Source organism: Bombina bombina, chromosome 2, assembly GCF_027579735.1.
Source record: "Bombina bombina isolate aBomBom1 chromosome 2, aBomBom1.pri, whole genome shotgun sequence".
In the NCBI taxonomy this organism is placed as follows: Eukaryota; Metazoa; Chordata; class Amphibia; order Anura; family Bombinatoridae; genus Bombina; species Bombina bombina.
In genome coordinates, this window is record NC_069500.1 from 765,784,516 (window position 1) to 765,811,045 (window position 26,530).

The 26,530-nt window shown below is 42.4% G+C and overlaps 1 protein-coding gene across 1 annotated transcript in view; it reads left to right on the forward strand.

The window, feature by feature from the left end:
* The window catches only part of EPS15L1 (epidermal growth factor receptor pathway substrate 15 like 1), a 732,190-nt gene that overhangs the window by 161,167 nt on the left and 544,493 nt on the right, over positions 1-26,530 (forward strand). The window contains exons 7-8 of the mRNA XM_053700047.1: positions 12,103-12,228; positions 13,901-13,960. Coding sequence (XP_053556022.1) covers positions 12,103-12,228; positions 13,901-13,960 — 186 coding nt within the window. The remainder of the gene's footprint in view (positions 1-12,102; positions 12,229-13,900; positions 13,961-26,530) is intronic.

The following is a 26,530-nucleotide window of genomic DNA, read 5'->3' on the forward strand; positions in this document are numbered from 1 at the left end:
TTTAGACACCTAATCTAGTCAGGAAGGCCCCTTCACTCTGGTATGCAGAGGGAGGAGGCCTCATTTTCGCGCCTTAGTTGGGCAGTTACTTCTGGAAGCAGTGCATGCAGCTTCATGTGAGAGGGTCCTGTGGCCATAAAAACGATTTCTAGAAGGCTTATTTCTGTGGTGAATAACCCCCAAGGAAGGTAAAGCCGCAGCCAAGGCTGTGGCAGGGACTGTAGTGGGTTAAACTGGTAAATTGAACAATTAGCTCCAGTTTGCTCATTTAAGGGGTTAAAGACTTGAAATTTGGTGTGCAATACTTTCAAAGCATTAAGACACTAGGGTGCAAATTTTGTAAAGATCGGATAATTCCTTCATAGTTTTTCAAACATTCAGAAATAGTGTACTCTTTTTATTATTTAAAGAGACAGTAACGGTTTTGTTTAAAAACGGTTTTATTGCATTTATAGCCTGCCTAAGTCTGTCTAACATGTCTGTACCTTCAGATAGAATATGTTCTGTGTGTATGGAGGCCAAGGTGGTTCCCCCTTTAAATGTATGTGAAAATTGTGCCATGGCGTCCAAACAAAGTAAGGACAGTACTGTCACATTTAATAAGGTTGCCCAAGATGATTCTTCAAATGAAGGTAGTGGGGATAGTTCATCATCCTCTCCTTCTGTGTCAACACCAGTTATGCCCGCGCAGGCGACACCTAGTACATCTAGCGCGCCAATGCTTGTTACTATGCAGCAATTAACTGCAGTAATGGATAATTCTATAGCAAATCTTTTATCCAAACTGCCAGCATTTCCCAGAAAGCGTGATTGCTCAGTTTTAAATACAGAGGATGAGCAAGTGGGCGCTGACGATAATTTATCTGTTATACCCTCACACCAGTCTGAATTGGCAGTGAGGGAGGGTCTGTCTGAGGGAGAAATTTCTGATTCAGGAAAAGTTTCTCAGCAGGCAGAACCTGATATCGTGACGTTTAAATTTAAGTTAGAACATCTCCGCGCCCTGCTTAAGGAGGTGCTAACTACTCTTGACGATTGCGACTCTTTGGTGATTCCAGAGAAATTGTGCAAAATGAACAAATTCCTTGAGGTCCCTGTGCACGCTGAGGGTGGCGGACATAGTGAACAAGGAGTGGGAGAAGCCAAGTATACCTTTTGTCCCACCTCCTATATTTAAGAAAATGTTCCCCATTGTCGACCCCAGAAGGGACGCATGGCAAACAGTCCCTAAGGTTGAGGGGGCAGTTTCTACGTTGGCCAAGCGCACGACTATTCCCATTGAGGACAGTTGTGCTTTCAAAGATCCTATGGATAAAAAATTGGAAGGATTGCTTAAAAAGATATTTGTTCAGCAAGGTTTCCTTCTCCAGCCAATTTCGTGCATTATTCCTGTCACAACGGCGGCGTCTTTTTGGTTCGAGGAACTAGAAAATTCGCTCAATAAGGAGACTCCATATGAGGAAGTCATGGACAGAATTCACGCACTAAAGTTGGCTAATTCCTTTATTTTAGATGCCGCTTTGCAATTGGCAAAATTAGCGGCGAAAAATTCAGGTTTTGCAATTGTGGCGCGCAGAGCGCTTTGGCTAAAATCTTGGTCGGCGGATGTGTCATCCAAGACAAAACTGCTTAATATTCCTTTCAAAGGTAAGACCCTTTTTGGGCCAGAATTGAAGGAGATTATTTCAGACATCACTGGGGGGAAGGGCCATGCCCTCCCACAGGATAGGCCTTTCAAGGCTAAGAACAAATCTAATTTTCGTTCCTTTCGCAATTTCAGGAACGGACAGTCTCCTAACTCTGCAGCCTCTAGACAAGAGGGTAACACTTCCCAGCTTAAACCAGCATGGAAACCAATGCAGGGCTGGAACAAGGGTAAACAGGCCAAGAAGCCTGCTGCTGCTACCAAGACAGCATGAAGGGGTAGCCCCCGATCCGGGACCGGATCTAGTAGGGGGCAGACTTTCTCTCTTTGCTCAGGCTTGGGCAAGAGATGTTCCGGATCCCTGGGCACTAGAAATAGTCTCTCAGGGGTATCTTCTAGAGTTCAAGGAACTTCCTCCAAGGTGAAGGTTCCACATGTCTCGCTTATCTTCAGACCAGATAAAGAGACAGGCATTCTTACATTGCGTAAGAGACCTATTAAAGATGGGAGTGATACACCCAGTTCCGTCAGTGGAACAAGGTCTGGGGTTTTACTCAAACCTGTTTGTAGTTCCAAAAAAGAGGGAACTTTCAGGCCTATTCTGGATTTAAAAATTCTAAACAAATTCCTCAGAGTTCCATCATTCAAAATGGAAACTATTCGAACGATTTTACCAACAATCCAGGAGGGTCAATACATGACTACCGTGGACTTAAAGGATGCGTACCTACATATTACTATCCACAAAGATCATCATCAGTTCCTAAGGTTCGCCTTTCTGGACAAACATTACCAGTTCGTGGCTCTTCCGTTCGGTTTAGCCACTGCTCCCAGAATTTTCACAAAGGTGCTAGGATCCCTGCTAGCGGTTCTAAGACAGAGGGGCATTGCGGTGGCACCTTACTTAGACGACATCCTAATTCAAGCGTCGTCCCTTTCCAGATCAAGGGCTCATACAGACATTGTATTAGCTTTTCTCAGGTCTCACGGGTGGAAGGTGAACATAGAAAAGAGTTCCTTGTCCCCGTCTACAAGGGTTCCCTTTCTGGGAACAATAATAGATTCTGTAGAGATGAAGATCTTTCTGACAGAGGTCAGAAAATTAAAGCTTCTAAACGCTTGTCAAGTTCTTCAATCTATCCCTCAGCCTTCCATAGCTCAGTGCATGGAAGTAATAGGGCTAATGGTTGCAGCAATGGACGAGGTTCCTTTTGCTCGAATTCATCTAAGACCTTTGCAATTGTGCATGCTCAGACAGTGGAATGGGGATTATGCAGACTTGTCTCCTCAGATTCAAGTAGACAAGGTAACAAGAGACTCGCTCCGCTGGTGGTTGATTCAGGATCACCTGTCTCAGGGAATGAGTTTCCGCAGACCAGAGTGGGTCATAATCACGACCGACGCCAGTCTCTTAGGCTGGGGTGCGGTCTGGGACTCCCTGAAAGCTCAGGGTCTATGTTCTCGGGAAGAGTCCCTTCTCCCGATAAACATTTTGGAACTGAGAGCGATATTCAATGCGCTCCTGGCCTGGCCTCACCTAGCGAAGGCCAGATTCATAAGATTTCAGTCGGACAACATGACGACTGTAGCGTATATCAATCATCAGGGCGGAACAAGGAGTTCCTTGGCGATGACAGAGGTATCCAAGATCATCAAATGGGCGGAGGATCACTCCTGTCACCTATCTGCAATCCACATCCCAGGAGTAGACAACTGGGAGGCGGATTATTTGAGTCGTCAGACTTTCCATCCGAGGGAGTGGGAACTCCACCCGGAGGTCTTTGCCCAGTTAACTCAACTATGGGGCATTCCGGATATGGATCTGATGGCGTCTCGTCAGAACTTCAAAGTTCCTCGATACGGGTCCAGATCCAGGGACCACAGGGCGACACTAGTCGATGCATTGGTGGCGCCTTGGTCGTTCAATCTAGCTTATGTGTTTCCACCGTTCCCTTTCCTTCCCAGGCTGGTAGCCAGGATCAAACAGGAGAACGCCTCTGTGATCCTAATAGCTCCTGCGTGGCCACGCAGGACTTGGTATGCAGACCTGGTGAATATGTCATCGGCTCCTCCATGGAAGCTACCTTTGAGACAGGATCTTCTAGTACAAGGTCCATTCGAACATCCAAATCTAGTCTCTCTGCAACTGACTGCTTGGAAATTGAACGCTTGATTCTATCTAAGCGTGGGTTTTCAGATTCAGTTATAGATACTCTGGTTCAAGCCAGAAAGCCTATGACTAGGAAGATTTACCATAAGATATGGCACAAATATATCCGTTGGTGCGATTCCAAGGGTTTTTCTTGGAGTACAATCAACATTCCTAGGATTCTTTCCTTTCTCCAAAAGGGTTTGGAGAAAGGTCTTTCAGCTAGTTCTCTAAAGGGACAGATATCTGCTCTGTCTGTCTTGTTGCACAAACGTCTGGCAGCCGTGCCAGATGTACAAGCATTTGTACAGGCGTTAGTCAGAATCAAGCCTGTTTACAGACCTATGACTCCTCCATGGAGTCTCAACCTAGTTCTTTCAGTTCTTCAAGGGGTTCCGTTTGAACCTTTGCATTCCATAGATATCAAGTTACTATCTTGGAAAGTTCTGTTTTTAGTTGCTATTTCTTCTGCCAGAAGAGTTTCTGAATTATCTGCTTTGCTGTGTACTTCTCCCTATCTGGTATTTCATGCAGATAAGGTAGTTTTACGTACCAAACCTGGTTTTCTTCCAAAAGTAGTTTCCAACAGGAATATTAACCAGGAAATAGTTGTTCCTTCCCTATGTCCGAATCCAGTTTCAAAGAAGGAACGTTTGTTACACAACCTAGATGTGGTCCGTGCTTTAAAATTCTATTTAGAAGCAACAAAGGATTTCAGACAAACATCATCTTTGTTTGTCGTTTATTCTGGTAAGAGGAGAGGGCAGAAAGCTACTGCTACCTCTCTTTCTTTTTGGCTGAAAAGCATCATCCGATTGGCTTATGAGACTGCCGGACGGCAGCTTCCTGAACGAATTACAGCTCACTCTACTAGAGCTGTGGCTTCCACATGGGCCTTCAAGAAACGAGGCTTCTGTTGATCAGATCTGTAAGGCAGCGTCTTGGTCTTTTCTGCATACTTTTGCCAAATTTTACAAATTCGATACTTATGTTTCTTCGGAGGCTGTTTTTGGGAGAAAGGTTTTGCAAGCCGTGGTGCCTTCCGTTTAGGTAACCTGACTTGCTCCCTCCCTTCATCCGTGTCCTAAAGCTTTGGTATTGGTTCCCACAAGTAAGGATGAAGCCGTGGACCGGACACACCAATGTAGGAGAAAACAGAATTTATGTTTACCTGATAAATTTCTTTCTCCTACGGTGTGTCCGGTCCACGGCCCGCCCTGGCTTTTAGTCAGGTTTGAAATTTTTTTTATTCCATACACTACAGTCACCACGGCACCCTATAGTTTCTCCTTTTTCTCCTAACTTTCGGTCGAATGACTGGGGGGCGGAGCCAGAGGGGGAGCTATATGGGCAGCTTTTGCTGTGCTCTCTTTGCCATTTCCTGTTAGGGAAGAGAATATTCCCACAAGTAAGGATTAAGCCGTGGACCGGACACACCGTAGGAGAAAGAAATTTATCAGGTAAACATAAATTCTGTTTTCTGCACTATGAGTGTTGTTTTTTAAACATATGGAATAAAGGATTGTTTTTACCTGAAGTTTTGGAGTGCCGCCTACTTCTTCTCTTTGATTGTACCCTGGAGTGAGCACTGATTGGCTAAAATGCAAGTTTGTCAAAACAACTGAAACAAGGGGGCAGTTTGCAGAGTCTTAGATACAAGGTAATCAAAGAGGTAAAAAGTGTATTTCTCCTGTTAAGTGTAGTCAGTCCACGGGTCATCCATTACTTATGGGATTATATCTCCTCCCTAACAGGAAGTGCAAGAGGATCACCCAAGCAGAGCTGCTATATAGCTCCTCCCCTCTACGTCATATCCAGTCATTCTCTTGCACCTAACTAAAGATAGGACGTGTGAGAGGACTGTGGTGTGTTAAACTTAGTTTTTATTTCTTCAATCAAAAGTTTATTTTAAACGGCACCGGAGTGTGTTGTTTGTTCTCAGGCAGCATTAGAAGAAGAATCTACCTGAGTTTGTCTATGATCTTAGCGGTCGTAACTAAGATCCACTTGCTGTTCTCGGCCATTCTGAGGAGTGAGGTAACTTCAGAACAGGGGATAGCATGCAGGGCCCACCTGCAAGGAGGTATGTGCAGTAAATTATTTTCTAAGGAATGGAATTGACTGAGAAAATACTGCTAATACCGATGTAATGTAAGTGCAGCCTTAAATGCAGTAGTAGCGACTGGTATCAGGCTGATATGTATGTATGTATGTATACTCTGAGGTATTTCTGGGGAATGGAATTTCACTAAGAAAATACTGTCAATATTAAAGTAATATTTGAGCCTGCACTGCAGTGAAAGCGACTAGCAGCAGGCTTATTAATAACACTTCATAATTTTCAATTTTTAAAACGTTTACTGGCATGTTAATCGTTTTTTCTGAGGTACTTGGTGATAAAACTTTATGGGCATGATTTTTACCACTTGGCTGTCGTTTTTTTCTGAATAAAAACAGTTTACTGAGCTTCCCCACTGTTGTAATATGAGTGGGAGGGGCCTATTTTAGCGCTTTATTGCGCAGTAAAAATTTAGTCACAGTCTTCCTATTTCTTCCTCCATGATCCAGGACGTCTCTACAGAGCCCAGGGGTCTCCAAAACTAGTTTTGAGGGAGGTAATCAGTCACAGCAGACCTGTGACAGTGTGTTTGACTGTGATAAAAACGTTTATTATTTCAACTGTTATCCGTTTTGGGTATTAAGGGGTTAATCATCCTTTTGCTGGTGGGTGCAATCCTCTGCTAACTTTATACATTTTCTGTTAAAATTTGGTTGTTTTAACATATTTGGTAAAAGCGCAGTAGCGTTTTTTATATAGCTTGTAAATTTATTTAAAAGTTTTTTTTTTCCAAGCTTGCTAGTGTTATTGCTAGTCTGTTTAAACATGTCTGACACAAATTAATCTGTTTGTTCATTATGTTTAAAGGCCAATGTGGAGCCCAATAGAAATTTGTGCACTCAATGTATAGATGTTACTTTGAATAAAAGTCAAACTTTATATGTTAAAAAAATATCACCAGACAACGAGGGGGAAGTTATGCCGACTAACTCTCCTCACGTGTCAGTACCTTCGCCTCCCGCTCAGGAGGTGCGTGATATTGTGGCGCCAAGTACATCAGGGCGACCCATACAAATCACTTTGCAAGACATGGCTAATGTTATGACTGAAGTACTATCTAAATTGCCAGAATTAAGAGGTAAACGCGATCACTCTGGGGTAAGAACAGAGTGCGCTGATAATAATAGAGCCATGTCTGATACTGCGTCACAATTTGCAGAACATGAGGACGGAAAGCTTCATTCTGTGGGTGACGGATCTGATCCAAGTAAACTGGATTCAGACATTTCAAATTTTAAATTTAAGCTTGAGAACCTCCGTGTATTACTAGGGGAGGTATTAGCGGCTCTGAATGATTGTAACACGGTTGCAATTCCAGAGAAAGTATGTAGGCTGGATAAATATTTTGCGGTACCGGCGTGTACTGACGTTTTTCCTATACCTAAAAGGCTTACAGAAATTGTTAACAAGGAGTGGGATAGACCCGGTGTGCCCTTTTCACCCCCTCCTATATTTAGAAAAATGTTTCCAATAGACGCCACCACACGGGACCTATGGCAGACGGTCCCTAAGGTGGAAGGAGCAGTTTCTACTCTGGCTAAGCGCACCACTATCCCGGTGGAGGATAGCTGTGCTTTTTCAGATCCAATGGATAAAAAGTTAGAGGGTTACCTTAAGAAAATGTTTGTTCAGCAAGGTTTTATATTACAACCCCTTGCATGCATCGCGCCTGTCACTGCTGCGGCGGCATTCTGGTTTGAGTCTCTGGAAGAGACCCTTAGCACAGCTCCATTGGATGAGATTATGAACAAGCTTAAAGCCCTTAAGCTAGCTAATTCATTTATTTCTGATGCCGTAGTACACTTAACCAAACTTACGGCTAAGAACTCCGGATTCGCCATTCAAGCGCGTAGAGCGCTGTGGCTTAAATCCTGGTCAGCTGATGTGACTTCTAAATCTAAATTGCTTAATATTCCTTTCAAAGGGCAGACATTATTCGGGCCTGGCTTGAAAGAAATTATCGCTGACATTACTGGAGGTAAGGGCCATGCCCTGCCTCAAGACAGGGCCAAACCAAAGGCTAAACAGTCTAATTTTCGTGCCTTTTCGTAACTTCAAGGCAGGAGCAGCATCAACTTCCTCCGCTCCAAGACAGGAAGGAACTGTTGCTCGCTACAGACAGGGCTGGAAACCTAACCAGTCCTGGAACAAGGGCAAGCAGGCCAGAAAACCTGCTGCTGCCCCTAAGACAGCATGAAGTGAGGGCCCCCGATCCGGAAACGGATCTAGTGGGGGGCAGACTTTCTCTCTTCGCCCAGGCTTGGGAAAGAGATGTCCAGGATCCCTGGGCGTTGGAGATCATATCTCAGGGATATCTTCTGGACTTCAAAGCTTCTCCTCCACAAGGGAGATTTCATCTTTCAAGGTTATCAGCAAACCAGATAAAGAAAGAGGCGTTTCTACGCTGTGTACAAGACCTCTTACTAATGGGAGTGATCCACCCAGTTCCGCGGTCGGAACACGGGCAAGGATTCTATTCAAATCTGTTTGTGGTTCCCAAAAAAGAGGGAACCTTCAGACCAATCTTGGACTTAAAGATCCTAAACAAATTCCTAAGAGTTCCATCGTTCAAAATGGAAACTATTCGAACCATCTTACCCATGATCCAAGAGGGTCAGTACATGACCACAGTGGATTTAAAGGATGCCTACCTTCACATACCGATTCACAAGGATCATTACCGGTATCTAAGATTTGCCTTCCTAAACAGGCATTACCAGTTTGTAGCTCTTCCCTTCGGGTTAGCTACGGCTCCAAGAATCTTTACAAAGGTTCTGGGCTCGCTTCTGGCGGTCCTAAGACCGCGAGGCATAGCGGTAGCTCCGTACCTAGACGACATTCTGATACAAGCGTCAAGTTTCCAAACTGCCAAGTCTCATACAGAGTTAGTTCTGGCATTTCTAAGGTCGCATGGGTGGAAGGTGAACGTAGAAAAGAGTTCTCTATTGCCACTCACAAGAGTTCCCTTTCTAGGGACTCTTATAGATTCTGTAGAAATGAAAATTTACCTGACGGAGGACAGGTTATCAAAACTTGTAAATGCTTGCCGTGTCCTTCATTCCATTCAACACCCGTCAGTGGCTCAGTGCATGGAGGTAATCGGCTTAATGGTAGCGGCAATGGACATAGTACCATTTGCGCGCCTGCATCTCAGACCGCTGCAATTGTGCATGCTAAGTCAGTGGAATGGGGATTACTCAGATTTGTCCCCTCTGCTAAATCTGGATCAAGAGACCAGAGATTCTCTTCTACGGTGGCTTTCTCGGCCACATCTGTCCAAGGGGATGCCCTTCCGCAGGCCAGATTGGACGATTGTAACAACGGACGCCAGCCTTCTAGGTTGGGGCGCAGTCTGGAATTCCCTGAAGGCTCAGGGATCATGGACTCAGGAGGAGAGACTCCTTCCAATAAACATTCTGGAATTAAGAGCAATTTTCAATGCTCTTCTGGCTTGGCCTCAGTTAGCAACTCTGAGGTTCATCAGGTTTCAGTCGGACAACATCACGACTGTGGCTTACATCAACCATCAAGGAGGAACAAGGAGTTCCCTAGCGATGATGGAAGTCTCAAAGATAATTCGCTGGGCAGAGTCTCACTCTTGCCACCTGTCAGCGATCCACATCCCAGGCGTGGAGAACTGGGAGGCGGATTTTCTAAGTCGCCAGACCTTTCATCCGGGGGAGTGGGAACTTCATCCGGAGGTGTTTGCCCAACTGCTTCATCTTTGGGGCAAACCAGATCTGGATCTCATGGCGTCTCGCCAGAACGCCAAGCTTCTCTGTTACGGATCCAGGTCCAGGGACCCGGGAGCGGTACTGATAGATGCTCTGACAGCACCTTGGGTCTTCAACATGGCTTATGTGTTTCCACCTTTCCCGATGCTTCCTCGATTGATTGCCAGGATCAAACAGGAGAGAGCAGCGGTGATTCTAATAGCGCCTGCGTGGCCACGCAGGACCTGGTATGCAGATCTAGTGGACATGTCGTCCTGTCCACCATGGTCTCTGCCTCTGAGACAGGACCTTCTGATTCAGGGTCCTTTCAAACATCCAAATCTAATTTCTCTGAGGCTGACTGCATGGAGATTGAACGCTTGATTCTATCAAAGCGTGGATTCTCGGAGTCAGTGATTGATACCTTAATACAGGCTAGGAAACCTGTTACCAGGAAAATTTACCATAAAATATGGCGTAAATACTTATATTGGTGCGAATCCAAGAGTTACTCATGGAGTAAGGTTAGGATTCCTAGGATATTGTCTTTTCTACAAGAAGGTTTAGAAAAGGGTTTATCTGCTAGTTCGTTAAAGGGACAGATTTCAGCTCTGTCTATCCTTTTACACAAACGTCTGGCAGAAGTTCCAGACGTTCAGGCTTTTTGTCAGGCTTTGACTAGGATTAAGCCTGTGTTTAAGACTGTTGCTCCGCCATGGAGCTTAAACTTAGTTCTTAACGTTCTGCAAGGTGTTCCGTTTGAACCCCTTCATTCCATCGATATCAAGCTGTTATCTTGGAAAGTTCTGTTTTTAATGGCTATTTCCTCGGCTCGAAGAGTCTCTGAGTTATCGGCCTTACATTGTGATTCTCCTTATCTGATTTTTCATTCAGACAAGGTAGTTCTGCGTACTAAACCTGGGTTCTTACCTAAGGTAGTCACTAACAAGAATATCAATCAAGAGATTGTTGTTCCATCATTGTGCCCTAACCCTTCTTCAAAGAAGGAACGACTTTTGCACAATCTGGACGTCGTCCGTGCCCTGAAATTTTATTTGCAGGCAACTAAAGATTTTCGTCAAACTTCTTCCCTGTTTGTCGTTTATTCTGGACAGAAGAGAGGTCAAAAAGCTTCGGCTACCTCTCTCTCTTTTTGGCTTCGTAGCATAATACGTTTAGCCTATGAGACTGCTGGACAGCAGCCTCCTGAAAGGATTACAGCTCATTCTACTAGAGCTGTGGCTTCCACTTGGGCCTTTAAGAATGAGGCCTCTGTTGAACAGATTTGCAAGGCTGCAACTTGGTCTTCACTTCACACTTTTTCAAAATTTTACAAATTTGACACTTTTGCTTCTTCGGAGGCTGTTTTTGGGAGAAAGGTTCTACAGGCAGTGGTTCCTTCCGTGTAAAGATCCTGCCTGTCCCTCCCGTCATCCGTGTACTTTTAGCTTTGGTATTGGTATCCCATAAGTAATGGATGACCCGTGGACTGACTACACTTAACAGGAGAAAATATAATTTATGCTTACCTGATAAATTCATTTCTCCTGTAGTGTAGTCAGTCCACGGCCCGCCCTGTTTTTTACGGCAGGTCTAAATTTTAATTAAACTCCAGTCACCACTGCACCCTATAGTTTCTCCTTTCTCGTATGGCTTCGGTCGAATGACTGGATATGACGTAGAGGAGAGGAGCTATATAGCAGCTCTGCTTGGGTGATCCTCTTGCACTTCCTGTTAGGGAGGAGATATAATCCCATAAGTAATGGATGACCCGTGGACTGACTACACTACAGGAGAAATGAATTTATCAGGTAAGCATAAATTATATTTTTTATAAGTGTTGGTTATGCAAAACTGGGGAATGGGTAATAAAGGGATTATCTTTCTTTTAAAACAACAAAAATTCTGGTGTTGACTGTCCCTTTAAAGGGACACTAAATCCACATTTTTTCTTTCATGATTCAGATAGAGCATACAATTTTAAGCAACATTCTAATTATCATTTTTTCTTCGTTCTCTTGCTATCTTTATTTAAAAAGCAGGAATGTGATGCATAGGAGCCAGACCATTTTTGGTTGAGAACCTGGGTTATGCTTGCTTATTGCTGAGTAAATGTAAGCCTCCAATAAGCAAGCTCTATCCATGGTGCTGAAGCTAAAATAGGCTGGCTGCTAAGATTTACATTCCTGCTTTTAAAATAAAGATAGCAACAGAACGAAGAAAAATTTGATAATAGGAGTAAATTAGAAAGTTGCTCAAAATTGCATGCTCTATCTGAATCGTGAAAGAAAAAAAATTTGGGTTCAGTGTCCCTTTAATTTTAACTTTTATGCCCTTAAATGGAGATTTAGTCATATTCATGAAATTAATGCCTCTTTAAATGAGGCTTACTTTCTCAGTGTTTTGTGTGTGGTAAAATAAAGAGCCTGGAGTCTTACAAACTAATATACTAATATCAGACTTATTTTCCCCCTAGATAGAAGAGAAATCCAAGTTTGATGGTATTTTTGAAAGCCTGCTACCTGTGAATGGCTTACTATCTGGGGATAAGGTGAAGCCGGTACTTATAAATTCAAAGCTACCTCTGGACATTTTAGGAAGGGTAAGAGGGTTGTTTATTACCTTTTACGCCTGTTTTCATTAAACAATATTTATTTTGTCCTGAAAACTTAGTAGTTTGTAGTGTTGAAGACATAAATGTAATAATGGTGTTGTGAAATGTAAAACTGTACTCCTTGATGTTAAAATAAAAGTTAAAATAAATAAATGTTGATCAATAGTATGCAGAAAAGTTGCAAATGGAGTCTTAAACTACATTCTGACACACTGTTATGGAAGCGAGCTTTGCGAATTCACATGTGATGTGTTTTGTAAATGCACTGTTCATGTATAGTGTAAAAAAAAAGTCTGGAAGCTATGTGTAGATAAATAATTGTAATGAAACACATCACTCATTCATGCTTTTTTATATAGGAGACATTACAAGGCTATTTTAGTAAAACAAATTACATACTGTTATTCGTTGGAGACATTTTAAAACTAGCAACCCTGTAATGCTATGCATCTAGCCCTTGCAGAGCTGCTGCTATCCCAACTACAGCTAAGCTGTGTGACTAGTTCTTTAACTGTGTGTTTCACTTGTTTTCTGGGAGGGGGGTTTACACACATAGCATTAAATGGTCTTTGTTTTGAAAATTATCATGCTCTAATGAATTGGAGCATGTAACTTTTAAACTATAATGGCCCTTTAGTATAAGCTGCTACATAAAAATATCCTCCAAATCTCAGATCCCGTTTGTAAGCAATAAAGTCTTGCAGTGCTTAAAACTTAGTGAACAATTCTATACAGCTCTCAGCTGAGGAGAGAGGATTTCAAGAGATTGATCACAGCTAAGAGGTCCTTCTCAGGAATCTGTAAAGGCAATTTCTTTATTGAAAGATGAATAAGCTGAATATCTTCCTAGGGGTGTACCCTACATTTCTTAATGTGAAGGAGAGACACACAGATTACCGTATAGTGCTCAATAAAATAAACAGTTTATAGTGATATTTAAAATATAAAGTAAAAAAAAAATGAGTGTACATTTGAAATCCATGTTAATAGTAGTCAATAAAATTTGTGCTATAAGTATGCAGTAAAATTCTTATATTAAATACACAGGAAAAAATGTGTATTTAATATAAACAGTAAATTGTATTTAGTATACAATATGATTTCTATATACAAATTTAAAATTGTACTAAACAGTAAAAAAAATTGAAACAATACTTTTGTCCAATTTAAAAATCCTCTTGTAGCCTGAGTGATTGGGCCAAACAGGCTGTCCCTTAGGTGTGCCTGAAGTTTTCTCACAGGTTCCATCATATTCTCTAAGCATTTTACTATTATAGCTCTTGTTGTTTTTATTTTGCCAAATGTAAACTGGGAGTTACACTCAAAATTTGCAAGATGCTTATTACATTGAGAAGTATGCAAAGCTAGAATGGAATTCATATACATTACACTGAAACACAATTTTATTTGAGTTTGATTTAGAAAAAATATCTAGTCATTAGCATTGGCCACTCCTTGTCATTTTCACTGACCCCTTTGAGATTTTCCATTCCAGAGAGCTTCATTACTTACTATGGGAGGCAGTTCTCTGCTCTAGATTCAGCCTTCTTTTTTTTAAATGAGTAGGTCAACATAGACAAGCTCATGAGACAGATAATAGCTCACTAATCCTTTGCAAATTGACTGCATCGTTGCTTCATTTTTTTCCCACCTTCCTTAGGTGTGGGACCTAAGTGACATAGACAAGGATGGACATTTGGACAAAGATGAATTTGCAGTGGTAAGAAAACCATGTATATTTAACTTTAACATTCTGGAGGGCTGAATAAGTGGTGACGTGTGTGTGATATTTGTAACCTTTTATTTAACAAAAAAAAAAAGAGGAATATAAAAATATATAAAAGAATACTTGCACGTAAGACTTCAGCAATGCGTTTATCCAGATCCAAACCTGTGTGAATTTGGCCAGATTTCACAAACCACTACATGTTTTGAAGACAATCTCTACATCAAGTGTGTATGTATGTGTATATGTATGTATGTGTGTGTGTGTATATATATATATATATATATATATATGTGTATGTGTATATGTGTGATATTTTTGGCAACTAGGGCTAGAATAATCTTTTATGTAGGTGGCGAGAGTCCACGAACGGTTACGTATGGGATATACATTCCTACCAGGAGGAGACAGTTTTCCAAACCTCAAAAGCCTATAAAAACCCTCCCACCCCACCAAACTTTGCCTATTTATGTGATTAATTTCTTCAGTGAAAGCTACTTCAGAGCATATTGAAGCCCAGTTCCCCTGAGGGTACAGTGCTTTTCAGAGGGATGTGATTGGAGTACTGCCTCATGATACAATGTTTTCGCCTCATGGGAAATCCTTCATAGGCTCTCTGTAAATTCTGTTGCAGGGACTCGTCTTGTGCCTCCCTTTACAGATCAACGTTATACTCCTATTCCATTACCTCTGTGGATATGGTTCAGTACTGTTTTCGCTGTCTGCTGCTAAGTGGACTAGTGTCTATGGGTAAGGAATGTTTTGTATTTTTTAATAGACACTCAATTATGTTTATGGGCACTTCTAAGATGTTTAAAAGTTTAACTATATATGTGTATATTACTGCTTATCTAGGCTGCATTTGCTTATCACTTTAACTTCCTTGCAACGCTACATAAAGGGGCATCGTTTTTCCTTTCCTCAAAAATCTATTTATTTTCTTCCTAATTGGAAAGAGTCCACAGCTGCATGTATTACTTTTGGGGAATAAGAACCTGGCCACCAGGAGGAGGCAAAGACACCCAAGCTAAAGGCTTAAATACTGCTCCCACTACCCTCATCCACCAGTCATTCTTTGCCTTTCGTCCCATGAGGTTGGCAGAGAAGTGTCAGAATTAGTTTTGTCTCTTATGGAGGGTACTACTCTTTGCAATGGGACAGGAGTTTTAAGAAGCCCTATAAGCTTCTCAGTGAGGGCCTGGGTGAAAGTTAGAGCCCAGAAATGCAGGGAGAGTTCTCTTTTGCGACACCATCCCGACTCATATTAACAGCTCCTACAGCAATCTGCGTTGACAAATTTTGCAGACTGCTTTTTCTCTCAAGTCCATGTCGGGAGCGATGCTACGACCTGTCACACTTGAAGGGCCTTGTTCCTATTCCACGGCATAGATTCTGCTAAGATCGTTACATTTTTTATTAGATACTGTTAACACAGAAGACAGGGTCACAGTGTGGCACCTTTTATCTTTATAGAATCAAGGGTTTATATCTCCTTAGGGGGATTATTGAACAGGGGGGGAATAATAATCTTATATGTTTATTTGATTTTATGCTGCTTTATGTGTGAGATGTTAGTCTCATAGGCTGTTATGAAATATACAGGTTTCACTTTCACTTTGAGAGCCATGTAGCTTACAAGCTTGTCGCGCTTTCTCTCATAGCAGGGTCAGCCCTGCATTGTGCACTATGTGATTCGTTCCCTCTTTTTTTTTTTCTCCGGACGTTACTGCGCAGTTCAGACAGCGGTGTCTGCGGCCATAATGCTTTACCTCGCTCTGCTAAGAGCAAGCGAACGGTTACATATTGCACTCCTTCTCATAGTACATAAATCCAAATAATTTTTGGATTTAACTGATAGGGTTATCCAAGGATAAGTTTCTTTCTGAGACTCCAGAGTATGAACTTTCTGGGTCGGAGTCTGCTGCCTCTCAACCTCCAGCTGCAGAGGAACCAAACTTTAGTTTTAGGAATTTGCGCTTCTTCTAAAGGAAGTTTTTGGCGAATTCAGGGGTTCCTGAGGTCATATTGCCTGATGAACCTTTATTTTCTAAATTGAATAGAGTTTGAGGACTGGGTGGTGCCTTCCCTTCCCTGCCCCTGTTGTCCCTGGTTTTCCACCTTGGACTGTACAGTTCCCTGCGGGTGTGACTGTCCCCGAGTGTTGTGCCTTTCGTTACAGAATTGCGTGCCTTTGCGTGTTACTCAGAGATTTTTTTTCAGTTATTGAACGACCCTATCCTTATCGGATACGGGAATACTCAGTCTGCTCTTCAAATGGCGCACCTCATTAGACATATGGTGATGATGTAATCTCCTGATTGTCCATGTATTGAGATCTTTTCCAGTTTTTTTTTTTTTTGGAAGATCAGGGCTCTGTTTGGCTGCTCCTACGGTAGGCCTGTTTCTTTTTGGGCGTTAACCTACTGGTTGCCTTGTATTTTATTTTCATCCGACAGGATGTCCTATCTGTTTTCCTTCTTCCCCTCTGAGGGAGGATTTATGCGGCTTGACGGTTAGGACCCGGATTGCAGGCTAGTCCTGTTTGGGCTCAGTTCTGTCTGGTAGCTGTTCGGACACGTGGCGCCACTCTGCTTGGCTGGTCCGGTAGAGGCGCCGAGTGCTCATGTTATCCTTTGTGTTCAACTAAGCATTCTAGAGGACCGGTGGGTCCGTGAGGCAGGAAGGATTGTCTGTCCTTATAGCCTTCAATTTGGATGACTGGGTCAGTGGAATTCCGCTGCGTGTCTCTCGTGTTTGGGGTTGTCAAACCCTAGAGCTCCTTCCCATGTAGTGGAGGGTTGGTGGGCTTGCGCCCTCTTGCCGCTGAGTTGGGTGGTTTAGCCTTTTTTTCTTTTAAGGCCCTGGGGATTGTCCTTCTGGACTTAGTTCTCAGCAGCTAGTAGTTTATTGGGTAGTTCAGCTGCCTTGCAGTGGATGGGTTGCAGAATGTGACCAGCTGCAGCTATTGCACATTGACTGTGTACTGTCTAGCTGTTTTTTATTAGACCTTTTGGTCTTCCTCTGTTGTCTCCATGTTAGTTGGGTCTCCTTTTAGGGACCTGGGTTCCCCTCCAGGGTATGGTCGTTCCCTGTTAGGGGCACTGGGCGTGGTCTCCTTGGGCTCTGCTTGGAGCTGGGGATGCTGTGCGTCCTTTTCTCTCTCTATGATCCTCTGAATGTATGGAGGTGATGCAGAGACCAGCTTTTGCTAGAGTGATTTTGGCCTTGGGGTATCCCCTTGCTTGTTGTCCTGTGGCTGTTTGAGAGTCTGTGGGCTCTAGTGTCGTAGTACGACTTAACGCCTTAGCTCCTTTGGAGCATTGGACTTTGGCAAGGGGTGGTCTCTTCCTTGGGTCGGGACTTGTGAGTTATCTCGTTATTTGGGTTGATCTGGATATTGCATTGATATCTCCCTGTGGTCTGTTTTTTTATATCAGACGGGGTGTTAAGTTCTCGGATATTGTTTAACACAATTGGCGGCTCGGATCTATTTTCTCCCTGGTGCTTCACTCAGTGTTTTCCTTTGTGGAGTTGTTGCCAGACTTTTTGACTCTAGGGCTCCGCGCTGCCTTCACTGTGGATGAAGATGATGGATCTGCAAACTTGGTGCTATTCAGTTATATGCACCACAGGAGTAAGACTAACTTTCCCTCTCTTGGGTATGGGCCTTAGGACCAACCTTTTTGATATCTTATTTTAACCTAAGTAGGCATTCAAATGTATGTTGATGCTTTTTTACGTGTCTTTACACTTTGATGTACCGTTTAACTTTCTGAGCTTTACAGAATCTAAGTATTTCAGGGATTTCTTAGTATTTGCTGCCATCTAGTGGCAGTTCATGGTAGTTTGGCTACTTCATATATTCTTCCTTCTTTACAGGAAAGAATAAGCTGTTATGTAAATTTCCCTTTTCTGGTTCTCTGCAGATAGGATCCTACCCTCTGGTTTAGAGATTTATCATGAGGATGGTACTCAAATTAAGAAGATTAATTTTTTTACTGAGTTTCCCTGGTATTTACCGCCTTTTTAAAGGACTAGTCAACACAGTAGATTTGCATAATCAACAAATGCAAGATAATAAGACAATGCAATAGCACTTCAAATAAGTAGTAGATTTTTTTTCTGACAATTTTAAAAGTTGTCTTTTTCCACTTACCATGTATCAGCCATTCACAAATGCATACACACTTATTCTTGCACATGCTCAGTAGGAGCTCGTGACTCAAAAAAGTTTAAATATAAAAAGAATTTGCACATTTTGTTAATGGAAGTAAATTGGAAAGTTGTTTAAAATGGCATGCTCTATCTGAATAATGAAAGTTTATTTTTGATTGAGTGTCCCTTCTTTTTCACGCTGATAAGTCGATCCTTCGTACCAAATTAGGTTTTCTTCCTAAGATGGTTTCAGGCCGCAATATCAATCAGGAGATTGTTATTCCTTCTTTTTTATATCCGTCTTTTAATAAGAAACGTCTGTTACATAACCTGGCAGTTTTGCGTGTGCTGAAGTTCTATCTGCTAGCAACTAGAAACTTGTCAATCTTCTGCCCTTTTTGTGGTATTCTTTGGTATCGTAAGGGTCAGAAGGCCACTTCTTCTATTCTTTCCTTTTGGTGAAGAACTGTTATTCGGTTGGCTTATGAAACACCTGGTTAACAGCCTCCTTAGAGGATTAAGGCTTTTTCCACTAGGGCTATCTCTTCTACCTGGTTCCTGTGGAACAATTCTGCAAGGTGGCCACATGGTCCTAGTTGCATTCTTTTTCCAAATTCCACAATTAGGATGTTTTTTGCCCAGCTGAGGTTTCTTTTGGGAGGAAAATTCTTCAAGTGGTGTGGTGCCTTCTGTTTAGGTCCGCCTGTCTTGTTCTCCCTCCCTTCCATTCTGTGTCCTCTAGCTTGGGTATTGGTTCCCACTAGTAATTGAATGGATTCGTGGACTCTCCATGCCATTGGAAAGAAAACAAAAATTATGCTTACCTGATGAATTCTTTTCTTTTCCTGGCATGGAGAGTCCACGACCCGCCCTTATTTTTTATGACGGCTTTCGCCATTTTCTAAACGTCTCTTTCCATGTTTCCTCGGCTTAATCACTGGGGATTGTGCGAAGTGGGAGGATACTTAAAGCTTTGCTGGTGTGTTCTTTGGAAGGAAGAATACAGCTGGCTCACTATTGATGTGGTCTCCCTGTATTCCAATATCCCTCATGATATGGGGCTGGAAGCAATAAGATTTTTTTCTAACAATGAATCAGGGTATGAATGAACAGACTATCAATTACCTTTTGCGTGTCACACAGTTTCTTCTGGAACACAACTATTTCTACTTTGAGGGGTCTCCTACCTGCAGAAACGAGGCACAGCCATGGGGGCCAAATTTGCCCCCTCTTTTGTAAATCTATTTATGGGCTGGCTTGAACATGTTTTTCTGTATGGTGAGGATAACCCTTTCAGACTGGAAATATTGTTCTACCGACGATTCATAGATGACCTGATCTTTATCTGGTCATCTACTGAGTCGTGGGCTATTGAATTTGTCAAATATTTGAATGACAGCAAAAATGGTCTTAAATTTACTCATGAATGGCACAAGGATAGTGTTAATTTTTTAGACATCGCTTTGTGGTGTGAGTAGAGAGGGTAAAATCCACTCAAAACTTTATAGAAAGCCTATCTCTGGGAACACTATCCTTCATATAAAAAAAAGTGCCCATCCCTCGCATGTGTTCAAGGGAATAGCTTGAAGCCAATTTCTGAGGGCACGGAGGGGAGGATATGTAGCCAGGAACAGGACTTTCAAATTGAAAGCACAGACATCCATAAGAGACTAAAGTCGAGGGGTTACCCTCCTAGGATGTTAAATCATCTAGCTAAAAAAACTCTAGATGAAGGCAGACCATCGTCACACAGTTGTATCAAGAGACCCACTGATGAGAGGGGTTAATCTTTTATCACTCAATATTCATCCGATTTCTCATCCGTATGTAATATTGTAAAGAAATATTTTCCTATCTTACTCGGAGACACTTGTCTTAAAACAACAGTAGAGAGTGGTTTCAAATGTGTCTACTCTAAAAACCTCACATTGGGTAACATCCTTGCCCCCAGTCAATTACCAAATAAGAAAAACAACGCCGGAGCATGGTTACAGGTGAATGGTACCTTCAAATGTGGTAACCATAATTGCAAGGCGTGTGACTTCATTACTGAGGGTAAGGAATTTTACTTGTGATACTCAACAGCCATTTTTCACAAAAGGTTGTGTGAACTGTTCAACAAACTATGTTGTGTACCTCATTGAGTGCATCGACCATTCAAAACAGTATGTGGGCATGACTAGCAGGGATGTTAGAATTCGTATTTGTGAGCATTTAGGCTATATCAAATATGATAGGCCATACTCAGCCCTGTCAAGACACTTTTTGAGGTACACAATAAAGATACTAAATATTTTAAGTGGCGAGCAATTGAGACAGTGAGACTTCCAATGAGGGGTGGCAACAGGGATCAACTGTTGGCCAGACAGGAAATCTACAGGATCATGAAACTGCGAACTTAAATTCCATTTGGATTTAATTCCGAATTTGATATAATCAACCATTGGAAATGATACGTTAATAATCTACATGAATAGTCTGTGTCCCCCCTATATTCCCATCAACAATTGGTTATTTATTCCATCATAGCAATATTCCATCTTAGCATTATTCTTCTTTTCTGTGGTAATATACTTGATTTACTAGCATATTTAGCCACCGGATATGAGCCTTGACTTGGTACTGTAATGAGTATGTAGGTAGCTTATGTAGCTATTTGGGTTGTAAAACAAGTGGAATAATAATTTTGAATATTAGCTTATTGTATGTTTACCCGTTTGGGTCTTGAATCGCCTGTTAGTATTTTACTTATTATACAGCAAAGTGTAATGTTGCGATTTTCAGTTTTTATGTATTCCAATTCTTTTTCTGCATAGCTCTTGAACCTACACTCAGTAGCTTAATTACATCCAGTACTGCTCAATAGCACCTCCTTTGAAGATCGGAGTTTTCACATATAGCTAAATATATAAATCTTTATATGATATATCACTCTTAATGTGTCATTTACTTATTAGGCCTGTGAGGTCCACTCCTATTTCAAATACTGTTAAAAATTGGTAGAAAATTGTCTAGATGGTCAAACAAATATTATAACTGATCTTTATATTGCTTTTGTATAAATGTATATCTATATCCATTTTCATATGTATGTACGATTCATTGCTAAGATTTTGCTCTTAGTATACTCATTTGCGCATAGCATGTCTAATTTATGTGGCTTCATGATAATTGGCGTTGAGGTGTGTCTACACCAACCAATGAATTGCTTTGGTATATGCTTTTTAAACCGCACCTATTGGTGCAACCACAGGTTTATGAATACGGCTAACACCGAAACGCGTAGAACCTGTTTTTCACTGCTCAGTGTTGAACCTGTCAATTTTTAAATTGGATAAATAAAGCTTACCTTTTTTATTTATATCTTATAGGAATTAACTTTATTATTTGTCCTATGTTCTTTGTCTCCACCTGGTGGCCAGGAGTTGAATTCCCTCTAGTAATTGAATGGATTCATGGACTCTCCATGCCAGGAAGGAAAATTTGTGTACTCTCCATGCCAGGAAAGGAAATAATTTATCAGGTAAGCATACATTTTTCTTTTGCAAGATGTACCGAGTCCACGGATTCATCCTAACTTGTGGGATATTGTCCTTCCTGACAGGAAGTAGCAAAGAGAGCACCACAGCAGAGCTGTCTATATAGCTCCCCCCTTAACTCCACCCCCCAGTCATTCTCTTTGCTGGCTCTAAGCAGGAAGAGTAAAGAGAAGAGGTGTTAAACTGTTAGTTTTATTTTATCTTTTGTTTGTTATTTTTAAATGGTACCGGTGTTGTACTATTTACTCTCAGGCAGGACATAGATGAAGATTTCTGCCTGGAGGATGATGATCTTAGCATTTGTAACTAAGGTCCACTGCTGTTCCCACATGAGCTGAGGAGTACAGGAAAACTTCAGTGTGTGGAACGGTTTCTTGCTATACAGCAATGAGGTATGTTCAGTCATATTTTCTGCAGAGACTGTGTTAACACAGAAAGGCTGACAGTGTCCCCATTAGGGGAAGGGGAAGCAGTAACCCTAGTGTTATCAGAGGTTTCTCCTGTTAAGTGTAGTCAGTCCACGGGTCATCCATTACTTATGGGATTATAACTCCTCCCTAACAGGAAGTGCAAGAGGATCACCCAAGCAGAGCTGCTATATAGCTCCTCCCCTCTACGTCATATCCAGTCATTCTCTTGCACCTAACTAAAGATAGGACGTGTGAGAGGACTGTGGTGTGTTAAACTTAGTTTTTATTTCTTCAATCAAAAGTTTGTTATTTTAAACGGCACCGGAGTGTGTTGTTTGTTCTCAGGCAGCATTAGAAGAAGAATCTGCCTGAGTTTGTCTATGATCTTAGCGGTCGTAACTAAGATCCACTTGCTGTTCTCGGCCATTCTGAGGAGTGAGGTAACTTCAGAACAGGGGATAGCATGCAGGGCCCACCTGCAAGGAGGTATGTGCAGTAAATTATTTTCTAAGGAATGGAATTGACTGAGAAAATACTGCTAATACCGATGTAATGTAAGTGCAGCCTTAAATGCAGTAGTAGCGACTGGTATCAGGCTGATATGTATGTATGTATGTATACTCTGAGGTATTTCTGGGGAATGGAATTTCACTAAGAAAATACTGTCAATATTAAAGTAATATTTGAGCCTGCACTGCAGTGAAAGCGACTAGCAGCAGGCTTATTAATAACACTTCATAATTTTCAATTTTTAAAAAACGTTTACTGGCATGTTAATCGTTTTTTCTGAGGTACTTGGTGATAAAACTTTATGGGCATGATTTTTACCACATGGCTGTCGTTTTTTTCTGAATAAAAACAGTTTACTGAGCTTCCCCACTGTTGTAATATGAGTGGGAGGGGCCTATTTTAGCGCTTTATTGCGTAGTAAAAATTTAGTCACAGTCTTCCTATTTCTTCCTCCATGATCCAGGACGTCTCTACAGAGCCCAGGGGTCTCCAAAACTAGTTTTGAGGGAGGTAATCAGTCACAGCAGACCTGTGACAGTGTGTTTGGCTGTGATAAAAACGTTTATTATTTCAACTGTTATCCGTTTTGGGTATTAAGGGGTTAATCATCCTTTTGCTGGTGGGTGCAATCCTCTGCTAACTTTATACATTTTCTGTTAAAATTTGGTTGTTTTAACATATTTGGTTCATTGTTAATTCAACTGTGTCACAGTTTTATTTTTCTTAAAGGCGCAGTAGCGTTTTTTATATAGCTTGTAAATTTATTTAAAAGTTTTTTTCCAAGCTTGCTAGTGTTATTGCTAGTCTGTTTAAACATGTCTGACACAGATGAATCTGTTTGTTCACTATGTTTAAAGGCCAATGTGGAGCCCAATAGAAATTTGTGCACTCAATGTATAGATGTTACTTTGAATAAAAGTCAAACTTTATATGTTAAAAAAATATCACCAGACAACGAGGGGGAAGTTATGCCGACTAACTCTCCTCACGTGTCAGTACCTTCGCCTCCCGCTCAGGAGGTGCGTGATATTGTGGCGCCAAGTACATCAGGGCGGCCCATACAAATCACTTTGCAAGACATGGCTAATGTTATGACTGAAGTACTATCTAAATTGCCAGAATTAAGAGGTAACCGCGATCATTCTGGGGTAAGGACAGAGTGCGCTGATAATAATAGAGCCATGTCTGATACTGCGTCACAATTTGCAGAACATGAGGACGGAGAGCTTCATTCTGTGGGTGACGGATCTGATCCAAGTAAACTGGATTCAGAGATTTCAAATTTTAAATTTAAGCTTGAGAACCTCCGTGTATTACTAGGGGAGGTATTAGCGGCTCTGAATGATTGTAACACTGTTGCAATTCCAGAGAAAGTATGTAGGCTGGATAAATATTTTGCGGTACCGACGTGTACTGACGTTTTTCCTATACCTAAAAGGCTTACAGAAATTGTTAACAAGGAGTGGGATAGACCCGTTGTGCCCTTTTCACCCCCTCCTATATTTAGAAAAATGTTTCCAATAGACGCCACCACACGGGACCTATGGCAGACGGTCCCTAAGGTGGAGGGAGCAGTTTCTACTCTGGCTAAGCGCACCACTATCCCGGTGGAGGATAGCTGTGCTTTTTCAGATCCAATGGATAAAAAGTTAGAGGGTTACCTTAAGAAAATGTTTGTTCAGCAAGGTTTTATATTACAACCCCTTGCATGCATCGCACCTATCACTGCTGCGGCGGCATTCTGGTTTGAGTCTCTGGAAGAGACCCTTAGCACAGCTCCATTGGATGAGATTATGAACAAGCTTAAAGCCCTTAAGCTAGCTAATTCATTTATTTCTGATGCCGTAGTACACTTAACCAAACTTACGGCTAAGAACTCCGGATTCGCCATTCAAGCGCGTAGAGCGATGTGGCTTAAATCCTGGTCAGCTGATGTGACTTCTAAATCTAAATTGCTTAATATTCCTTTCAAAGGGCAGACATTATTCGGGCCCGGCTTGAAAGAAATTATCGCTGACATTACTGGAGGTAAGGGCCATGCCCTGCCTCAAGACAGGGCCAAACCAAAGGCTAAACAGTCTAATTTTCGTGCCTTTTGTAACTTCAAGGCAGGAGCAGCATCAACTTCCTCCGCTCCAAGACAGGAAGGAACTGTTGCTCGCTACAGACAGGGCTGGAAACCTAACCAGTCCTGGAACAAGGGCAAGCAGGCCAGAAAACCTGCTGCTGCCCCTAAGACAGCATGAAGTGAGGGCCCCCGATCCGGAAACGGATCTAGTGGGGGGCAGACTTTCTCTCTTCGCCCAGGCTTGGGCAAGAGATGTCCAGGATCCCTGGGCGTTGGAGATCATATCTCAGGGATATCTGCTGGACTTCAAAGCTTCTCCTCCACAAGGGAGATTTCATCTTTCAAGGTTATCTGCAAACCAGATAAAGAAAGAGGCGTTTCTACGCTGTGTACAAGACCTCTTACTAATGGGAGTGATCCACCCAGTTCCGCGGTCGGAACACGGGCAAGGATTCTATTCAAATCTGTTTGTGGTTCCCAAAAAAGAGGGAACCTTCAGACCAATCTTGGACTTAAAGATCCTAAACAAATTCGTAAGAGTTCCATTGTTCAAAATGGAAACTATTCGAACCATCTTACCCATGATCCAAGAGGGTCAGTACATGACCACAGTGGATTTAAAGGATGCCTACCTTCACATACCGATTCACAAGGATCATTACCGGTATCTAAGATTTGCCTTCCTAAACAGGCATTACCAGTTTGTAGCTCTTCCCTTCGGGTTAGCTGCGGCTCCAAGAATCTTTACAAAGGTTCTGGGCTCTCTTCTGGCGGTACTAAGACCGCGAGGCATAGCGGTAGCTCCATACCTAGACGACATTCTGATACAAGCGTCAAGTTTCCAAACTGCCAAGTCTCATACAGAGTTAGTTCTGGCATTTCTAAGGTCGCATTAGTGGAAGGTGAACGTAGAAAAGAGTTCTCTATTGCCACTCACAAGAGTTCCCTTTCTAGGGACTCTTATAGATTCTGTAGAAATGAAAATTTACCTGACGGAGGACAGGTTATCAAAACTTCTAAATGCTTGCCGTGTCCTTCATTCCATTCAACACCCGTCAGTGGCTCAGTGCATGGAGGTAATCGGCTTAATGGTCGCGGCAATGGACATTGTACCATTTGCGCGCCTGCATCTCAGACCGCTGCAATTGTGCATGCTAAGTCAGTGGAATGGGGATTACTCAGATTTGTCCCCTCTGCTAAATCTGGATCAAGAGACCAGAGATTCTCTTCTATGGTGGCTTTCTCGGCCACATCTGTCCAAGGGGATGCCCTTCCGCAGGCCAGATTGGACGATTGTAACAACAGACGCCAGCCTTCTAGGTTGGGGCGCAGTCTGGAATTCCCTGAAGGCTCAGGGATCATGGACTCAGGAGGAGAGACTCCTTCCAATAAACATTCTGGAATTAAGAGCAATTTTCAATGCTCTTCTGGCTTGGCCTCAGTTAGCAACTCTGAGGTTCATCAGGTTTCAGTCGGACAACATCACGACTGTGGCTTACATCAACCATCAAGGAGGAACAAGGAGTTCCCTAGCGATGATGGAAGTCTCAAAGATAATTCGCTGGGCAGAGTCTCACTCTTGCCACCTGTCAGCGATCCACATCCCAGGCGTGGAGAACTGGGAGGCGGATTTTCTAAGTCGCCAGACCTTTCATCCGGGGGAGTGGGAACTTCATCCGGAGGTGTTTGCCCAACTGCTTCATCATTGGGGCAAACCAGATCTGGATCTCATGGCGTCTCGCCAGAACGCCAAGCTTCCTTGTTACGGATCCAGGTCCAGGGACCCGGGAGCGGTGCTGATAGATGCTCTGACAGCACCTTGGGTCTTCAACATGGCTTATGTGTTTCCACCTTTCCCAATGCTTCCTCGATTGATTGCCAG